At 50.5% G+C, this 18674-nt stretch overlaps 6 protein-coding genes across 6 annotated transcripts; 2 read left to right on the forward strand and 4 right to left on the reverse strand.

Moving 5' to 3' along the window:
* Positions 1–679: 679 nt before the first annotated feature.
* On the forward strand, positions 680–1622 carry N7519_007951 (uncharacterized protein; the record flags this gene model as incomplete). Its single annotated transcript, XM_057294727.1, has 2 exons — positions 680–1329; positions 1481–1622. The coding sequence occupies 2 exons, from the start codon at positions 680–682 to the stop codon at positions 1620–1622; spliced, it is 792 nt and encodes a 263-aa protein (XP_057149538.1).
* A 523-nt stretch (positions 1623–2145) lies between these two features.
* Positions 2146–3251, reverse strand: N7519_007952 (uncharacterized protein; the record flags this gene model as incomplete). Its single annotated transcript, XM_057294728.1, has 4 exons — positions 2146–2459; positions 2506–2614; positions 2674–2900; positions 2981–3251. 4 exons carry the CDS (start codon positions 3249–3251, stop codon positions 2146–2148), a joined length of 921 nt encoding a protein of 306 aa, XP_057149539.1.
* Positions 3252–3690: 439 nt separating this feature from the next.
* On the reverse strand, positions 3691–5917 carry N7519_007953 (alkaline phosphatase family protein; the record flags this gene model as incomplete). The annotated part of the gene is made up of 4 exons (XM_057294729.1): positions 3691–4106; positions 4160–4447; positions 4509–5427; positions 5483–5917. 4 exons carry the CDS (start codon positions 5915–5917, stop codon positions 3691–3693), a joined length of 2058 nt encoding a protein of 685 aa, XP_057149540.1.
* A 2231-nt stretch (positions 5918–8148) lies between these two features.
* N7519_007954 (uncharacterized protein) lies at positions 8149–8472 on the forward strand (the record flags this gene model as incomplete). The annotated part of the gene is made up of 1 exon (XM_057294730.1): positions 8149–8472. One exon carries the CDS (start codon positions 8149–8151, stop codon positions 8470–8472), a length of 324 nt encoding a protein of 107 aa, XP_057149541.1.
* A 1579-nt stretch (positions 8473–10051) lies between these two features.
* N7519_007955 (uncharacterized protein) lies at positions 10052–14368 on the reverse strand (the record flags this gene model as incomplete). The annotated part of the gene is made up of 1 exon (XM_057294731.1): positions 10052–14368. One exon carries the CDS (start codon positions 14366–14368, stop codon positions 10052–10054), a length of 4317 nt encoding a protein of 1438 aa, XP_057149542.1.
* A 1056-nt stretch (positions 14369–15424) lies between these two features.
* On the reverse strand, positions 15425–17010 carry N7519_007956 (uncharacterized protein; the record flags this gene model as incomplete). The annotated part of the gene is made up of 4 exons (XM_057294732.1): positions 15425–15527; positions 15655–15964; positions 16028–16693; positions 16806–17010. The coding sequence occupies 4 exons, from the start codon at positions 17008–17010 to the stop codon at positions 15425–15427; spliced, it is 1284 nt and encodes a 427-aa protein (XP_057149543.1).
* Between the last annotated feature and the right edge of the window lie 1664 nt (positions 17011–18674).

Here is an 18674-nt window from a genome sequence, read left to right on the forward strand (position 1 = left end):
TGGGGAATCGAACCCCGGTCTCCCGCGCTTATCGGTGTTAATGACAAGCGGAAATCATCACCACTAGACCAAGGAAGATGTGGATGGCTGAGTTACTGCTCGGCCACTTGGCTGGTTGATGTAGAGACAGGCCTTCCTAAGTTATATAAGTCAAAATAACTAAACAACCTTAATATTGCCTAAATTGGTATTCCCGCCACAAAACCCTAAGTTGAAGACCATCTAACATACAACGCTCTACAAGTTCATAGATGCATTCATTTATCTACTTTTGACTCTGTTTATAGGTCTATCAATAGTCTCTTATTGTAAGAGAAACAATATACCTACCTGTACCCGCCATGGTAATATATATTTCTCACCTCGAAGTCATTTCTACACATTGGACTTTATTCTCGTCTACTGGTCATATATCCTAGCTTTCAGAAAGACAATAAATACAAATCTGGAAACATTATCCAAACATGGCTGATTATAGTAAGACACCAGACAATGGGAATTGATTGCTTAGGCTGTTTGTGATTTCACCTCGCACAAAAGCAAACAAGTATACAGCGACTCCCTCCACTTCATCCTCTATCCCTCTCTGTTCTTACTTCCAAAGCCACCCCTTTCAGTGGTCACTACACCACCATATTCTATCGGTTCATACCAAAACCGTAAGTCAGCCACGACAAGCATGATTCCTAGTACGAAGGCTGCGAAGTGCAGCTTCGAGAGAATGTTCGACCCAAATCCTCGGATCGACTTCGCCGAGAACCTCCCCGACACCACCAACTTCCTATCGACGCCTGAGCCAACGGACAAACTAGTACAAGCTTACAGGAAATTGGCAAAACTGGCAGACCTTGTCAAAGAAGGCAAGAGCCTTGCCATCCACACTAACTACGCAAAGGCCCTACACAAACAGCGCAACCCCATCACCGAGGCAAAGGACAACATGCTTCCAAGCAAATTAAGCCAATACAACGCCTGGGTCGGCGGTGCTGTCATGCCCACCATCGACTGGAAGAACAGCCGTACAACCGTCGAGCTTCCCCAGCATGAAGACTCTCGCTTGACAAAGCAAGTTCGCGCCATCCGAGAAATCTACGACAACCCGCACATCTCTCGCACGAACGCATACTGGTTCATGAGCAACTTCAGGTACATACTCCCTCTTATTGAGGCAGTCGTGATTGTAGGGAGTGCGCAGCGGAAGTATGTCCGTGACCGAGAAGGACTCACCGAGACGGAGCTCGCGGAATTGGAAACAGCTCGCAACATTGTCCAGGTTACTATGGATATCTTGGAGAAGAGAGAGCGTCGGCTGGAACTGGATGATACTCTGTGAGAGAAGCACATGAGACTGAACTGGGTGATGAACCTTACTTATTCAGCCCGTGACGTTATCCAGGCTCGTCTCAAGGTGATCGAGGAAAAGGTTGTGTGACTTAAGGAGGCAACAAAGGGTATGGGGTTTCCTAGGGCTAAGGAATAGTCGGATGTCGACTCGTACCGTAGGAGCTGGGTGTGCTGCTCATATGTCCGCTAACTGTGTTTCAAATTGCTTGCCGTATGGCTCTGTGGCTCTCTACTGTGCACTCCGCGACATGGATCACAAACAATCCATGTCTACCTAGGCAGAGGTGCGGGTGCCTAGGTACTAAGAAACGCCTATTATTTCGGGTGAAGAGTGTCGTTTGGCCAATAGTATTCTACGAGCGCCGACTTCTTTCACTTTAGCAAGAAAATAATTTATTGGATCACAACCTAAGCCATACATTCGGTACTTTCATTGAACTTCAACCCTAAATCTATCTTCCATTCTCTGTTTCAAGAGACAGACGCCGGTGTTTTCTCATCTCGCAACGCACACTCCTCTCGTTGCCTGCGTTCCGCCGCAAGATTTTGAACGCCCTGACCCCACATCGCATAAGTAAACAAAAAGCACGGAGGTCACACCTTTAGGATGGCCCTCAAGCGTGCTAGGCAGCATCATCCTGACAGCTGTGGCACTTTCGTGTCGCACTAGCTTGGACTTTGCAGTTTGGTTGCCAGGAGTCTGGAGAGATGACGTCTCCAATTCGTTTGGTCTCCTCGGAATGGGATTTTCGAATGCTCCTACTGACTTCTTAGTGTTCCATGATGCAGAACTTTCCGTCATTAGTCAATCAATGATGTAGTATGTTCCTCTTGATACGCAAGTGTAGCTGAATTGTGATTATTGTAGGGCAACGGCTGAGCAATCCACCTGTGTTGTAAAGCATCTTTGGCTGACATTCTACCTCCCGGGCTAGGGTCCATAAGACCTAAGACAAATGCAACTCCAGGTTGACTGACCCCGTTGGTCGAGAGTGGATTGGCAGGAAAGACCATACGCGTTTGGACATAGTTGGAGAGCAATCCAAGATGCTTGAATGCGGGTTGGAAACATAACCTCTCCAGTCGCCCAAATGTCAACCGCATATGGAGTTCCTCTTTGAGTGAATTCATAGAGTTCAGGTGCAATATATCCGGGCGTACCCTTTAGGGTAGTTGATTTTCCAAGACCGTCTTCAATACGTTTGCTGATCCCAAAGTCCGCGATTTTTACCCACCAGTCATCCGGTGGACAGGATCTTAGAAGGATATTCTAGATAGTGTTAGATATACCGATCACACGTAGTTAATTTCATGGTGCAACCGACTCACCCTGCGCTTCAAATCACGATGTGCAAAGCCATTATCGTGCATTAAATCAAGCCCCTCAAGAATTTGGGACATTATGCACCGCGTCTCAATTTCCGGTAGCGGCTGCTTCTTGTTGAGCAAATAATCATGTAGATCCCCAAGCTCAAGATATTCCATTGCAATGACGAAGCTCGCTTCGTTCTGGTACCACCCAAAAGACTTGACAAAACACCGCTCATACTGCTGATCTGTTAGTGCCTTCCATTACGTTGAGTAGCTGGAAGACGAGCCTTTGGGTGTGAGAATTTCGCAATAGCCTCGAGCTCACGGGCGTAGTCTATCTGCTGGTCCACTTCCATCTGCTTTGTTGCGCGGACATGATGGCCATTATTCTTTACGTTTGTGCATTTCTCCAGCCACACTTCTCCAAACCCACCACCACCGATCTTCCTCTCCCGCTGCCAATATTCGGATTTCTTGATTGGCCGCTGGGAAAGGGATTCCTGCTCATAGTAGGTATGCACTGTCTCGTGCTTGCTGCCAGGCAGGAAATGAGTCTCAAGCTTAGAATCCAGAACCCAGTCTGGAACACTCGACATCTGGAAGGAAGTGAGGAAAGAAGCGAACCGTATATTGCGCGAATGACGTAGTTGAGGTTTCTTGACTGGATGTATATAGTAGCGAAACCATGAAATACCGCTGAAGTGATTTCGGGATTTCTCGAGACTCGTGGAGTAGGGGAGGTTAGAAATAGAGAAGAGGGGTTTCTTTCTGCTGAAATCCTGCCAAGCGCCTAACACCACTTGGGCACCTTGCATCAACTTCCCTGTCGTTAGATTAGCGCGTGGATTTGCGGCTCCATACCAAAGGTCTACGCACAGGACCTCTATCGCCACGGAAAGATGAAAACACATCGTGTGTTAACTGAGCGAACATCGCATATCGAGAGAATAAACAGCATTTAAACATTACAAGCGTGAATATGGGTATAGGTATCTATCAAAATGCAAGGCAAATAGACAAAATGGAGGAAAATCATCAACTCTCCGACTCCGGGTGCTTGCCCTGAACAGCATCAGCAACGCCGCCAGCCCAGTTCTTCAGGTCCTCGAATTTGTGCCAAAGTGTGCCCCACCACGTCGGACCCTTTTCATCGTCACTTTCATGGTCTGTGGCGGGTGGTGTCTCAGGTGCTGGAGTGGGTTTCGGCGCTGGCTGTGCTGGTTTTGGCTGTGGAGGTGATGGCTGCGGGGGTGTTGGTTGTGGGGGCGCTGGTTGCGCGGGCCCTGCTGTTGCTGAAGTTTGAGCCGGGGGATCAGGAGGCGTGTCCAACACCGGTGCATTCTCATCCGAGTGAAGGCCGACTGGCTTCAGCGGGAGTCGTAGTGTGCCATTGCCCGGAAGGGGATCGACGCCCAAAGAATCACAGACAATGTTGTATACCTCAATATTTTCTATACAAATCGTTAGGTCGATCTCCAATCAATGGTTCGAAGTAGGTACTTACGGAAAACTTCTACCCGGCTGTTTGGCTTGTGTGGGAAGGCTGGACCACGCGCAATAAAGATTGCACGCATCAATGGATGCTCATGGTCATATCCGTGAATACCCCGAGGATGGTATTCCTTCCCGGTCTTCAAAGCCTCTTTGACGTCAAACTCTGACCGATTAACGATAGCCCAGCCTGTCTTAGGGATGACCCACAACGGCGCAATGCGTTCGTTGTTCGAGAAATGATACCGTTCAGGCATTGTCTCCCGTGTGTAGAATTCAAAAGCATGCTCGTAATCCGGAGCTACCTTCTCCAATTGCTTCCGGAGGGTCTCCAGATCCTCCGGACGCTTTAGGACGCAGACCAGCAGACGGCCAGCCGTCAATGTGTTCAATCAAATCATAATCAATCAGATCATCCAATTGAATCAGCCTTTCTGCAGAGGTAGTGGCCATACCGTGGTCTGAAACAACGACGATGTTAACCACCTCGGTGAGATTGCGTTGCTCAAGACCAGTCATGATGCTAGCAACCATGTTATCCGCTTCGGAGATCGTCTTTCGGATCTCTGTGCTATTAGGGCCAAATTTATGACCGTCCCGATCGACGTCGGGAACGTAAGCTACGATAAACTGCGGCCGCTCAGGTGTCACCTGCGATTTACCCTCTAGACCTGGGAGATCCAAAAACTCAAGGACCCGATCCACCTTGCGAGACAAGACTTCCGTACCATTGTACTTGTCCAAAAAAGTCGGTTCCCTGTCGCCAATGTGCGCCTCAGACCCGGGCCACATATGGATGGCTGTCTTCACACGCTGCTTTTCTGCCGTCACCCAGAGTGGTTCCGCCATCCACCACTTGGGTTGCATGCTGACAGCGGGATGGGTATAGTAGAACTCCTCGTTTATCTTCGGGTCCCAAAATGTGTTGCCAACGATTCCATGACTCTCGGGGTAGAGACCAGTCATAAGTGTAAAGTGGTTTGGAAAGGTGACGCTAGGGAAGCTGGGGTTCATGTATTGCGGGGAAACGCCATTGGCGATGAGGGAGTTCAGCGCAGGAGTCAGGCCGCGATCAAGGAAGTCGGCTCGGAAACCGTCGAGCGAGATAACGATCGTGGTTGGCGCAAAGAGAGCCGTGCCGTTGGAGAGCAAGGGTGGAAGGTGTGCTCGTGAAGCCCGGAAACCGCTCGAGGCTTTATATGCCCCGAGGAGGAGGATGACGAAGAGAATGGCGATCAGAGCAATTATAAACAGGATTTTTCGCCATGAAGGCCGTGGAGGCTAAGCGGCGGACATGTTAGCAGGGGGCGCAGAAACCAGCCACGGTACGTCTTACCGGCTCGTATGTGTATTCGCCTTTCTGGTCCAAATCCAACGATGACCCGCTCAAAAGCGAGGCATTATCATCACCAATTCCCTCTTCCATCTCATACATCAGCTCGCCGTCTTCACTGACTCTTTCACGCCGTGATCCCCTCCGCTGTCGCCGCTCCTTTTTCGTCTTTCCGATCTTCACTCTGCTACCATTAGGGCTGAAAATCCTCCGCAGCCCATGTCCACTGCCACGGCGGATCAGGAGGTTCTCTAGCTCTTCTTCAGCTTCTAGGACCGCCCGATCGTGCTCTGCGATTTCCAAGGTGCTGCGGTTTTGACCGAGGAGGGCGTCATCGTCGGAATCGGAGTCCTGCTCGGAGGGCGACCGCAACGAAGATGCATCGTTGTCGTAATTCCCAGGAGAAAGAAGGGAAGGACTAGTGACTGGGTGGCGCATTGCTAGCCTGTTGAAGACATGGAACAGAGCTGAGATGGAGAAAGGGGATTGGAGGATTGCCAAGACCCGGCAATCATTTGCGATAAGCCCGATCTATGAGAAATGTTTACATAGTCTACTTACGTTGTTTCCAAGGTGATTTTTCATTATTTTGACAATTAACCGATGAAATAGTTTTTGTGAGGAACCTTGGACTTGCTACGTCGAGTCAGAGTCTCAATCGTTGTTGTTCATGGGGTTGTGTACAGCTTGCCGATTGCGGCTCAATAGTCGCCTGCGGTATACACCTGTAGGCGACAATAATAAGAGTCTAAGAGTGGAAGTCTTATGGAATCAAAATATTTTGAGGTCTCTATCCCCCAAAAACACGCGAGGTATTGGCGGTGATGTCCACGGGTGATATATCCTTTCTGACAAGCCTGAGCAAGCCCTCTGCTAAAGAAAAGCACATAGTATCTACGTCTTCACGTCGAATTATGTATGGTCAAGGAGAGTAAGTAGAGATATTTTTGGGTTTAATGGGCCCAAGGGAGTGTAATGTTTTAACTATATATGTAGCCAGTGCATTCCTCACACTCTCTATGAAACACTTCCAGTATCTCGAAGGACTGAGATTAGGACATTCAAAGTTTCTGTTTCCTACTGTGTCCCCAAACTTCAATTAAGTCCACTATATTGACGCCCATATATGTGGAAATAAATGGTAAGGTTGGGAAACGACTTGGAGAGTCTCGCAGTCCCACAAAAATGCATTAAACTGAGTCGCAAGTTATCCATCCTATTGTCTGCCCCGACAGCGAGAAATTACCTACGTTACTCAATAAACGGGATCGACTTCCTCGATTTCCATTCCCGCAGACGACATTGTCCTTCATGCGAGCCTACAATCAAACCCTATAGGGATACCGTCAGTCCTGCAGGAACACATTCCACAGCCAGTACGTGGCAGCCACATTCCTCAGGTTGATCGCAAATGACAAAGATCGGACATTATGAACTTGATGTGACCACCGCTGACGTTTCCCTAAGATAGAGAAGCGCGGGGCTGTAACCGATGAATGCTTGAGCATGTCCAAGTGAAATTTCTGATATTAGGTGAGCTGAGTACGGAGTAGAACCGGATGCAGTTGGTAAGATCGACGGGGCGATCAGCCAGCCCTACGCGGGAAGCGGCCCTGGCCTTGGGGCCTTAGGTGTGCTAGTAACTGCTGAACGATCCTACAGTGGTATCAAACAATGGCAGAAAAAACACAGCAGCTGATAGCTGATTCTCTAAGGTCCTTTTGGTGACCGATTCTAGTGACTTGGTAGTGTTCTACCGGATATAAAGTGCGATTCATCTCTAGCTGTGATCCTCGCGATCTAACAATAACTAAGTGAGAGCGTACCCAGGTAATGGGCAGCTACTCACTAATCAATCCATGGACTCGGAGTATCCAAAGAGTGAGGCTCTCCACCCATTGTCTTAGAAGAGTCCATCCCTTCAGAACGTGTCTTCATCGTATGATCCTGAAAGCAGATCAAGTCACCTACAAAGAAAATCCACTCGACACCCATTGTGACAGGCCTGAGGTGGACCTCCGCGGAATTCCCCAGTGGTGGGGTGTTCAGCGCGGATCCATGGGGTGTCCGCTTTCAAGAGCATCACCTTCCTAATTGGGACAATACATCACGTGATCTCTTTCGACCGAGCCGTGTCCCCACCGTTCAGCCGAACAGCAACACTGGAAGATCATGACGATATCGGCGTCGGACTAAGCCGATCGTGCCAGCCCTGGAGGGGCTGAAGGTGGAGCCTAGGTCAGAGCAGTGTGACATTTTCCCCGGATGCGGAAATCGACCAACCTCACTTCCACTTTACCAAGGGTCCCATCGAGGGCAAAAAGGAACATCAAGGGCAGAGGAACACAGAGAGGCACATGTTCTAATTTGAAAAATTTTCCTTCTAATTGTTCATGTCATCACCAATCAACCTTAATCAATACATTGGCCGGATTAGGATAACACACCAGATCTATAAGAATGGCGTCCTCTTCGCCTCCGATCCCTGCTCGATTTCCATCCCAATCGCACTGCCATTACCACCCCTAGGTAAGTCTGAAGCTTCCAAGCATTTTCTGTTACTATCAGAATCTCAAGAGCAGATACTAACGCCAATCCCAGCTTCGTCGCTCGTTAAGACAGCAAGCCATATCTCACTTCTTAATCCAATCGCTTTTCCAATCTGAAAAATGCACTTCACCGCTCCCTCTGTCGCCTTGCTGGCTCTCGCAGCCGGCGTTCAGGCCGGTGGTGCCAAAAAGCAGCAGGAACCCCCCGTTCACAACGGAAAGGGTATCGGCAAGCACCAAGCTAGCGGTGCGACTGGCACTGGTGTTCACCCTACCGGTGTTGTTCCTACCGGTATTCACACTGGTACTCACCCCATCGTGACTGGCACGCACGGCAACGGTACCCACCACGGTGGTAAGAACAGCACTATCATCGTCACTGGTACTGCTCCTTGCTCCACCTGCCACCGTAGCTCGACGATCCCTGTCAACGTCCCCTACTAAGACCCACGGCGCTGGTGATGCTTCCCACTCTGCTGGTGCTGGCGGTGTTATTGGCGGCGGCTCTGGCTCCGGCTCCGGCGCCGGCGCTGGCTCTGACTCCGGCTCCGGTGGTGCTGGCGGTGTTGCCGGCGGCTCTGGCTCCAGCTCTGGCACTGGCTCCGGTTCTGGCTCTGGTGCTGGCTCTGACTCAGGCTCCGGTGGTGCTGGCGGTGTCGCCGGCGGCTCTGGCACTGGCTCTGGCACTGGCTCTAGCTCCGGCACTGGTGCTGGCTCTGACGCCGGCTCCGGTGGTGCTGGTGGTGTTGCCGGCGGGTCTGGCTCCGGCTCCGGCTCCGGCTCTGGCACTGGCTCTAACGCTGGCACTGGCTCTGGCACTGGCTCCGGCACTGGTGCTGGCGCTGGCGCTGGCGCTGGCTCTGGAACCGGCTCCGGCTCTGGTGCATCCCCCAGCTCCTCCGATTTCACCCCCTCCAGCCCTGGCTCCAAGGTCAGCGCACCCCAGATCGGAGCCGCTGGCGCTGTTATCGGCAGCATTATCTACGGTGCCGTTATGCTGCTTGCATAAGCGTCTCGCAGTTAATGTCTTTTAATGCCGGTGTTTTTCTCTGTTGATTACTTGGTCTCTCTTTGTTTCTTTCTGATATCTCATCTTGGAACTGGCTGCGGCTGGAGACTTGATTTGCTGGAAGTGGGAGTACTGGGATCTCCAGATAGGCGTTGGGGATACATGTATGATGCTTGGATTCTTTTCCTTCTTTGGTGTTTATTAATGGGTTTGATAATTATGGGTACTTAATATTACTGTAATTCTAATTCAAAAGCCTTTTTTTTTTGGATAGTATGTCTCAGTACATTTGCCTGCTTGAACATGTATATGAAAATGAGAAGAGTTCTATCCAAGTCTAGATACCTCAGGAACTTGAAAATAATATCTAACTAGCAGAAAAACCAAACCCCTACATCCTAACCTCGAACTACTTCATAGAAATAAAATTCACTCACAAACCAAAGTCTAATCCCCCATGGGTGGCAAAAATGCAACCCTAGTCATACATCTAATAATAAAATCCCCAAACGCAATCCAGTCGTCCCTGCAGGGTCAGGTGGCGTGTGCCCAGGTGTCTTGTAGCCCTTTACCAAGATATTAGCTTTCTTTGCATTAGGGTTCGCCTACCGGAGATTGGCTTGATCAAGGTTCCAGATTGACTTTTGTTTGATGCAACCTGAGCTTTTGCTTTGTGGGGCTGTGGAAGTCATCCATGGTTGTCTCTTTTTTGATATTACGAGATATCAATATTGATAGATTCGTGCTGCCTGTAGGGTCGTAGGTTTTCAGGATGATGAAGGATTTGAAATCCATTGTAACGTTGATTTTGTATTTTAGGTATGGCTATAGAAATGAGAAATGTATAGACACTCTTTTATGACCGTCGCAAAAAATGAAGCAGAAAAACCGCCCAAACACCAAGAACACGCAATGCAACACACATAAACAAGGAAACCAAAAACCAAAATGGAAATTGCCACCTTCTAAACATCAACACCATCCATGCGCAGTCCAGTCCAGTCCAGTCCAGTCCTACACACTCGAAATCCAATTCGTCCACTGGCACCCACACCCCCCAGAACCACCATCAACACCACCCGCCTCCTCAATCGTAGCATTCTTCGTATCGCTAAGCTTGAAAAGTCCCGTAGCAGGATTAACAAGCTCACCCCCAACAGCGCGGTCCTCCAGCTGCAGCTGCGCAGCAGTGATATTATAATGACCGTCATCTTCAATCGGGTAGCAGTAGACCATTTTCTTTTTCTCTGCGCCGCCGTGGCGGTCCACTGTTATCGTCACCGGGTATGGGAACGAGCCTGGACGGGTGAAGTCCGTTGCGGAGGAAGAAGATGTAGGGTTATTTGTTGATGTTGGAGTTGCGGAGGAGGCGGTGCTTGTTGCTGTGTTGTTTGATCGAGGAAGGAGATGACGGCCGATTTTGTCTGGTTGTGTCCAGATCTGGACGAGGAAACGCGTTTGGGACCATGTGCATCGGTAGTGTGCGTTGGCTTTTGAAGTCCCGCCGTTTGTGTCCGCGGGCGAGGATTTGGTTTGGGAGGTTAGGAAGATGGATTTGTCGAAGTAGCTGTAGAAGCCGTAGTGCTCGGTTGCCAGGCCGCGGTTGTACAGCCGGATTGGTTGTGATGAGGGGAGGGGATACAGCATTGCTGCCGATGGGGTTCCGTCGACGTTTTCTTCGGGCGCTGGGATTATTGAGGAGATGTTGGGGTATGCGGTGCCGTTGGATGTATCTGCGCGGCGGTAGATGTTTGTCGAGGATAGGGAGACTGGTGAGAGGATGGACATGTAGAAGGGTGTTTCTTCGCCGGCGTACGGTGCGGTGTTGTTGTCTGTGTATTGGCCGAGGAAGCTCTGCTCTGTATCTCTTGGGGCTTCTGGCAATGGATTGAAAAGGCCGTCGCTCCTGACACGTAGGTTCGAGCCAACAGCAGTGCTGTTATCGTATGTGCCATTGCGGAATCGGATGGAAACACGGAAATTGGGCTGGTTCGCATCGTACGGCTTATTGGCATCCTGTTCGTCCTTGGGCAAAGCACAACTCCACATCGAAGAAGGAGTGATACAAGTGGACTTTTCCAGCTGCGGCTGGGTTCCGGCCAGTGTTGCAATTCCAGTTGGCATTGGCGGGTAGCCTGTGAGGTTCAGCCACCGCGATTGAACGGGAGTCTCGTCTCTTTTCCTTGTCAGTGTGATCGCCAGAATAGTGGCTAGGATCACGATGATGAGGAAGAAAACGCAGATAATGAAGTACCATCTCCGTCGAGTACGGCCCTCGCGTCCTGGACGTCCGCTCTTCTTGCTGAATGGTCCCCGGCCACGCCAGAGATTGCAAACCCTTCGGCCAGTTGCCTCTTCTTTTTCGAGTCTGCGACGTCGAGTCTCCTGAGGTCCTATCGCGCCGCTTGGGTTGACACTGGAAACTCCAGCTGTAGGATCATGATCATAACGTGGCTGTGTATCATAACGAGGCGGTAGAGGAGGCTCTCGGGGAAATTGCGTATATGCTGGAGCCGGTGCCTGCATTTCAGACATTGGAATCGAACCAGGTCCACCAGCTGCACGCTGGAAGCCCGGAGAAATCGGCTCAGAAGGTTGTAAATGCCCTCGAGGGGCAAGTTCAGACTCTTGAGACAATCCTCGTTCTGCTTGCGGCTCTTCAGATCCAAGCTGCCGATCCTGAGCCACGGATGCTTGGGATTGCTCTTGCTGAGGCGGAACCTCCGATCCAGTGGGCTGAGTTTGTGGCAACGGCGGCACAGGGGGTGCGTTTGAGTGAGGATGTGCGTTGAGGCCAAATGGCCACCCAGACCCAGATTGCCGTCCTTGAATAACAAGCGGTCCTTGAGGCTGTTTAGCATGACCATAAGTTGGCCGCCGTGTCTGGGGAGGAGTCTGCTCAGATGCCACCTGCGATTCTTGAGATGCTTGTGTAACAGGAAGTTCTTGTGGTTGTTCTTGTGGGGCATACGCCCATTCAAACCCGGATACTTGTCTTTGGGTAGCTGGCTGTTGAACCTGGGGTTGCTCTTGTGGCTGTTCTCGCTTTCCCCATGGCCATTCTGACCTTGGCGTTGCTACTTGAGGGGCTGTCTGGATCATCGGCTGGTCCGGAATTCCTCGCGAGAGTTCCTGCGGCTGTGGCTGTGGAAATGTAGGCTCCGTTGGCTGTACGGTCTGGGAAGTGAATACGGGCACATATTGCACTGCCGGCTGTAGAGGCTGTGCCTGAGGCTGTGGTGCAGGCGAAGTGTAATGGAAGTTGGTAACCGGGGGCGAGATATTAGTGATTATCTGCGGAGCAGGAGCGGGAGTTGGCCCGGGCATAGGAATGGGAGCGGGAGCGGGAGCAGGAGCTGGCTCAGGCATGGGAATGTGAGCAGGCGCTGGCGCTGGCGCAGACCTATCAACCGGCTCCGCAGGCGGCGTGACAACAGGAACAGGAGGCGAAGCAGCACGCTGAGACCGAGATTCAGAAACACCACCCCTAGTCCCATGGGCCGAGACCGAACGCTTCTCATTCTCGTCAACAATCGACGAATCCCACGTATGAGAACTAGACTCCGACGCCGGCGATAGTACCTGGTCCTCCTTCGCACGAACCGCATACCCAGCCGGAACAGTCTCCTTGACCTGGGGATCAGGCGAGTCAATATCAATAAGCAGACCAGCATTCTTCGTCGACGTCGATGCAACTGGTGTCTGGTTTCCATTCTCGCGCGTCCCTTCAAGGCCAGATGGTCCAGGCTCATCAACCGCAATAATCGCGAGTCCACGGGTACTGTTTTCAGTTGTACCTATAGCTCCTGCGGGCATAGTGACAGGGTTGGCAGGAGTAATCGAGCAAACGTGGTTGACGCACTCGAAGTACGGCGTCTTACTGAACAACTCGTGCGCACAGGCTTGGTAGTACTCAGCTGCTTCGCCCTGGATTGTCTGGTTGCCGAAACTGAAGGACATGGTATTCTGTCTACTCGAGACGTTTGAAACGTATGCGGGTGGCGGGGACTGATGACGTTCGGGGCCTTGGTATTGGTCTTGGTCTTGCTCGAACCGGGATGTCTCGAACGCCTTCTCGTCAATTGGTGCTGCTGTTTCTGGTGTATCGGGTGAGAAGCAGGATATCTCTTTCTCGCGCTGTATCCATTCTTTTGGCTGGACGCGTGTTGTGGTTGTTGTCGATGGGGTTGATGGTGATTCTTGCGGGAAGGATGGGCTCAGTGGGGATTTTATGGATCGGTTCAGGAGTGGGGAGAGGAGGTATGTCCACCAGCCTTGTGAATGCGGTCTGTCTTCGTCTGCTTGGGTGTTGACGCTGAGACGGCTCGGTTGCTGGTCCTTTGGGCTTGGACGTACTGCGTTTGGTGTCCGGGGTGGACTGTCATCTTCCCAGGTTGAGGCTGTTGACAGGGCGCGGGCGTTCCTTTCTACGCCTAGTGTGCTCTGGTGCGCAGTCTCTGATGCTGGGGTTTTGGTAGCAGCTGAGTGCTGCGCGGGAATGGCTGGCACGGGTGGCACATCTGTTTGATATTGCCAGAGCCTGGGTGTTGGCTGGGAGTAGATACTCGATGTTGCCCTTGGTCGGAGCATCTCGGTGCTCGAGTTTGAGTGAGCGTTCCATGGTGCCTCTCCTCTAGCTGGCGTGACGATGATGGATGGCGTGAGCGGCGTACCTGCGCCGTCGGCCCCTTGAGATCTTTCTACTGACTCGCTGCGAGGAACAGTGAGTCCGATCATAACATGGCGGTCCGAGGGCGAGATCGCATGCTCGTGCCTATCGTGGAACGGATCTTCGTCTCTGGCGGTAAGGAACGAGGTTCCAGTTCCGTTCTGGCTGTGGTTTTGACTCGGCGCCGTCTCGGGTAACCGTTGGAAACCGCGCGAGACCCTCTTCTTGAAGATATCCTTCGATTTCTGGGTCGAGCGTTCCTTCTCTCGCACTTTCGAGAGGAGTTTGAGGTCATTCAGATCGACGAACGGCGCAGCCGTATTTGTCTCTGCGGGGATCGACTGTTTCCTCGGCGCCGGCGCTAAGGTGAAGTCTGTAACGAGGTTCAGGCCGACAGGTTTCCCGACGCTTTTACGTTTCTTGCTGATGCGGACGTTAAATCTCGAGGCTTCGCGGGCGGAAATGGGCGAGCGATTCCCTTCTTTGGCGGTCCTCGCCTCGAGCTTTTGTCGTGCTGCCTTCGATAGAAATGCAAAGGGTCGGTCTCGTTCTTCCTGATCTTCCGAAGAGCACGACGGACTGGAGATTTCCTCGCTAATCGGCGATGATAATGGGAAGTTTGGTACTGGGACCTGGAGGTCCTGGGGCTTTCGTTTGAGCATGATGTTTCAGTAGACTTGACTGTGTCGAGAAGTTGGATTGCAGAAATGACGAGGTTCGAATGTCTGCATACCACCGGAAGCATTAAAGAACGAAAGTGCAGGGAAGCGAAACAAAGAGGGCGTCTATTAATATTATAGCGAGTAGAACAATGGAGGCAACAATGCACAATAGCCCTGAATAGAAATGAAGAGTCCAATGCAAAACAAAAGAAAGACAAAATGACAAAAGACAAAAGACAAAGAAGAATAAGAAAAGCCCCGGGATTTAAGCCCGCAAGCTCTATTTCTAAATTTCTGCATCTCTGCATCATCACAGTACAGAATCAGAGTCCCGGGTCACCTCGCAGCACAGCTCAAGAGCTATAAACAACCCGGCCAATAATCATCGTCGCTGGTGAATTTCTGCAGCAATCCCAGACAACCCGCTGCAACTAGTTCCGTGCGGCTTCTTCAAGTTCCGTCATTGGATGACTGGCAGAGAGATCACCAGGGGAAAGAGAAATGAAGGTGATGGATTGGATGGATGGGATGCAGCTGTCAGACCGAGGCCGGTCATTACGCGCCGGACCGGGGGCGGGCGCTTCGAGAGGCCAATTAGTGGAAGGACAGAAATAGACCGGATTCCGATTTATTTATGGCTTATTTAAAGCAGGATCTGCTTTCTGAAACAAGTTGTTTTGCTACTTTGTTTATGTGTCTAAATGGTCTATATGATTGTTGATACTCAGAGTAGGTGAGATGAAGAAACATGAATATCCATATTCATATTCATATTCATATTCCATATTCCCTCTCGTATTCCATGTAGAGTGGTCCCAATAGAAAAAACAAAACAAAAGCAATTGCGGGTATGAATGACAAAATATGAGAAAAATAGAGACCACTCCATAAGATCAAAGAACAAAATCAGTATAAACCGATCCAAGTCGAAAACGTTGAACGAGGATCGCATCTATAACAGGGATATATGAATACCAAGAGAACAAAGTCCAAAACAAAGTCGTAGGTTTTCCGTGACTAGTCATATCTCATACACAGCTTCAAATTTTTCACTTCCTACCGCCGCTCATACTCAATGCCCTGCATAGGCGCACTAGAGCCATTCATAAGGGGCGGTAACGTGCGTGGCTGCTCTGGAGTAACGCCATTGCCGAACCCACTGAAGACAGGGCCCTGGCCATTGACCTGGTTGGAGCTCATTTGGTGGTGCTCGAAGATCGAGGGGGGGCCGGGAGACCCCATTGGCTTGCTGGTTGAGCTGGGCGCGCATCTCATCCATCTCGGACTGCATGACAGCCCGGTCGCGCTGCGACTGGGCAACGGTTTTCTCCAGCATAGCTATATAATCAATTGCCCGTGTGAGCGTTTCCCATTTGCTGGATTTGTTGGTTTGGCCCGGTGGTAGACGCAGCCGGAGCGCTTCGAAGCAGTCTTTCATTTCGCTGCGTCGTTTGCGCTCGGCGAGTTTGTGCGTTACGCGTAGTTCGGGCGTGCGGCTGTACGGGGTGCTGCCGGGCGGTCCGTCTTCTTCGCCGATCAACTCTCGCACGGCCTTGTGTTGGAGGGAGTGGTGGTGGTGTACATTTTGGGGTAGGTCTGGAGGTGAATATTGTTAGTATTGTTGCGCGCAGTTCGTGTGTTTTGACTGGGTCATCTTACCGTGTTGTCCTCGTGGCATCCGTTCCGAGTACATGCTGTTCATAGACTCCGCCATGCTGCCTTTCCGAGAGAACGGTGGGTTGGACTCTCCCTTCGAGGAGACGGAGCTTGAACGCGCCATGTCCGGGTCCGGGAAGGCATATGCCATACCTGCCGTGGGGGCTTCAGCGTTGTAAATCTCCGACCGAGGATTCGAGGAAATGGCCGGAGCAGTGCGACCGGCTGCGAAACTCCGCTGTTGGTCGGTTGCACGAGGGCCCAATGGAGAGAGTGGCTGGCTGCCTCCTGAGTACCGAGGTCCCCGGTATGAATTCATGTCGGTCGGAATCCCTCGTTCCCTTTGCAGACTGGAAACGATCGACGATTGGGAGGCATTGGTGCTGTGGTAAGGTGAGGCTGGGTTGATAGCCAGAGCACTGATCCCTTGGTTCATGCGACTGTCGACACTGCTGCGCCGGGATTCGGTCTCTGCCACACTCGCTCGTTGGGAGGGGGCTTCGTAGTTCTGGTTGATGGAGGGGAGGGTGGAATTGGGCTGGCTGAAATTTGGAGAGGGCTGTTGAGTGCCAGCGGAGGAAGGAGTGGTGGATTGATCGTGGGGGGTAAGGGGATCGGTCGACAGCCGGGTGTCCGCGATTCGGGGAGGGTTGCGACGCGGAGATGAAGCTAAGGGAGGGATAATTGTTGCCGGTGCCATTGGTTGCCGTGGAGTAGGTGGACGATCCTACATGGTCAGCACCGCGCCGCTCCCATTCCGTACTAGGTGAGGGTCTCCTACTTGTGCTTTGCGGCATTGACCAATTCCCCGAGTCACGCTCAATCGTGTTCAGTGAGGCGTTCCCGGGGGATTTCTCCGCGGGGGCTCCGGTACCAGGCATATTCGCGGTGAGGGTGGAGATAGAGGGGAGGGTTTGCGTTGAGCCTGCAGTCGACTGAGGCCCTGAAACCGCCTCCCATGGGCGATGTGCGACAGAAGGATCCATGGTGGGAGAGTCCGAATCAGGCGGGGGAACAGTGAAGAAGAATCGAATATTAACCCGCTCTGTTTCTTTTCCCACACTATTGCATATTCCAAATCGAGAGAGTAGAGATTGAATTCGAGAAACGATTCACCGTGAAACCGTTTCGTTTCGAGTAAAGTTTCGAGGTTCGCGCAAGGTAAAAAGGAAGGCTAGATCGACGTGAAGACGTCTAGGCAACACAGATCAAAAAGTAAAGTGTCAAGGTATTAGGGTATATATGGATATTAGGAAGTAGACAGGAAGTAGACAGGTAGAGAGAGTGTAGAGGGTTAAGAGTCGAGAAGAGTCGAGGAGATTAAAGAAGTAGAAAATTGGAGACTCGAAACCCGGCTCGAGTCTCTGAAACTCCTCTTTTCTCTTTTTTTAACCTTCTTTTTTATCCCCTTTCTGAGGGCAAATTCATTATTAAATTCAGAAAAAAACAGAAAATATATAAAATATAAAATATAAAATATAAAATATAAATTCATAAAATAAAAAGGGAAAAAAAAGAAAATCCAAAAAGAATGTACTGGTATTACCGCCAAGGCCCTACTGCAACTGTGTGTGCCACGAGGCTGACCCTGAGTAAGGACTATATGTTAACTGACTATACTATGTACTGACTATTACCTAGGTACTCTATCAAGGACTTATTTCTATTCTCACTCTATTACTATATCTATATATATTACTTCTCTACATATCTACCTCTCTACTTCTCTCTGTATTCACATATCGCATTCCTGAAGAACAAGCAAGGAGAACACGAGTCTTCACGTCATTTTTATATAGAATACTATTGTTACAATACACTTCACGTGGCTCTCCCTTGCAGTCTTTTTCACTTATTGAGTCTCCTTCTCTTTCCACCCAGTCAAGCTGCATTCGCGACCGGGGCGAACTGCACAATCCCGTTTGGGAGATTAAGGTATAAACATGTCGAAATGGAAACATGTTGACGTTGGACACATGGCATGAGCAGGATCGGCAGTCTCGGGGCGCAAATACAACATAGTAGCAAATACATAATTTCTGCTCGGGAGATTGAGCCTACGAAAAGTACCTAGGTACCTAGGTACTCAGTACGAAAGTCCATCCCTGTTTAATCCTTGTCCTCCATGCGAGAATATCTTTTCTTCAGTCCCACACATGGCATCTTTTAGGGTGTCCTTTACTCACCGAAGGTATATTTCCAAGGTTGATCGCATATTATACCTACATATTATACCTACATATGTATTATAATTTTATCTTATACTAATACTTTCCCACTACTTAGGTTATAATTAGTATTATAATATAAAACGTGATCCACTTTCTCCCCTACATATTTTCTGTTTGTAACACCTCGGACACACGCAGAAAGTGTCACGGATCACCCACGCTTCCATGAGCTTGAGCTTCATACCGTAGACCTGCAACCACCCGTCCCTGCCGCCCAAATCATCACATGTTGACCTGTCATAGAGAGGCTACAGGGTAGTACGGAATCCTATGTCGCGCGGCTATGAAATTCACGGGGCGAAGGGTAATATCCCGGTTCCGAACTGTGACATTGGGCGTCTTGGCGAATATGACCAAGCTTATTTGATTTCGGATCTGGACCCTATTGATTGATCTACAGGTGTCAGGTACTATTCCAT

Source organism: Penicillium mononematosum, assembly GCF_028829835.1.
Source record: "Penicillium mononematosum strain IBT 11891 chromosome Unknown utg000003l:1.0-8172316.0:1.0-8177699.0, whole genome shotgun sequence".
Lineage (NCBI taxonomy): Eukaryota > Fungi > Ascomycota > Eurotiomycetes > Eurotiales > Aspergillaceae > Penicillium > Penicillium mononematosum.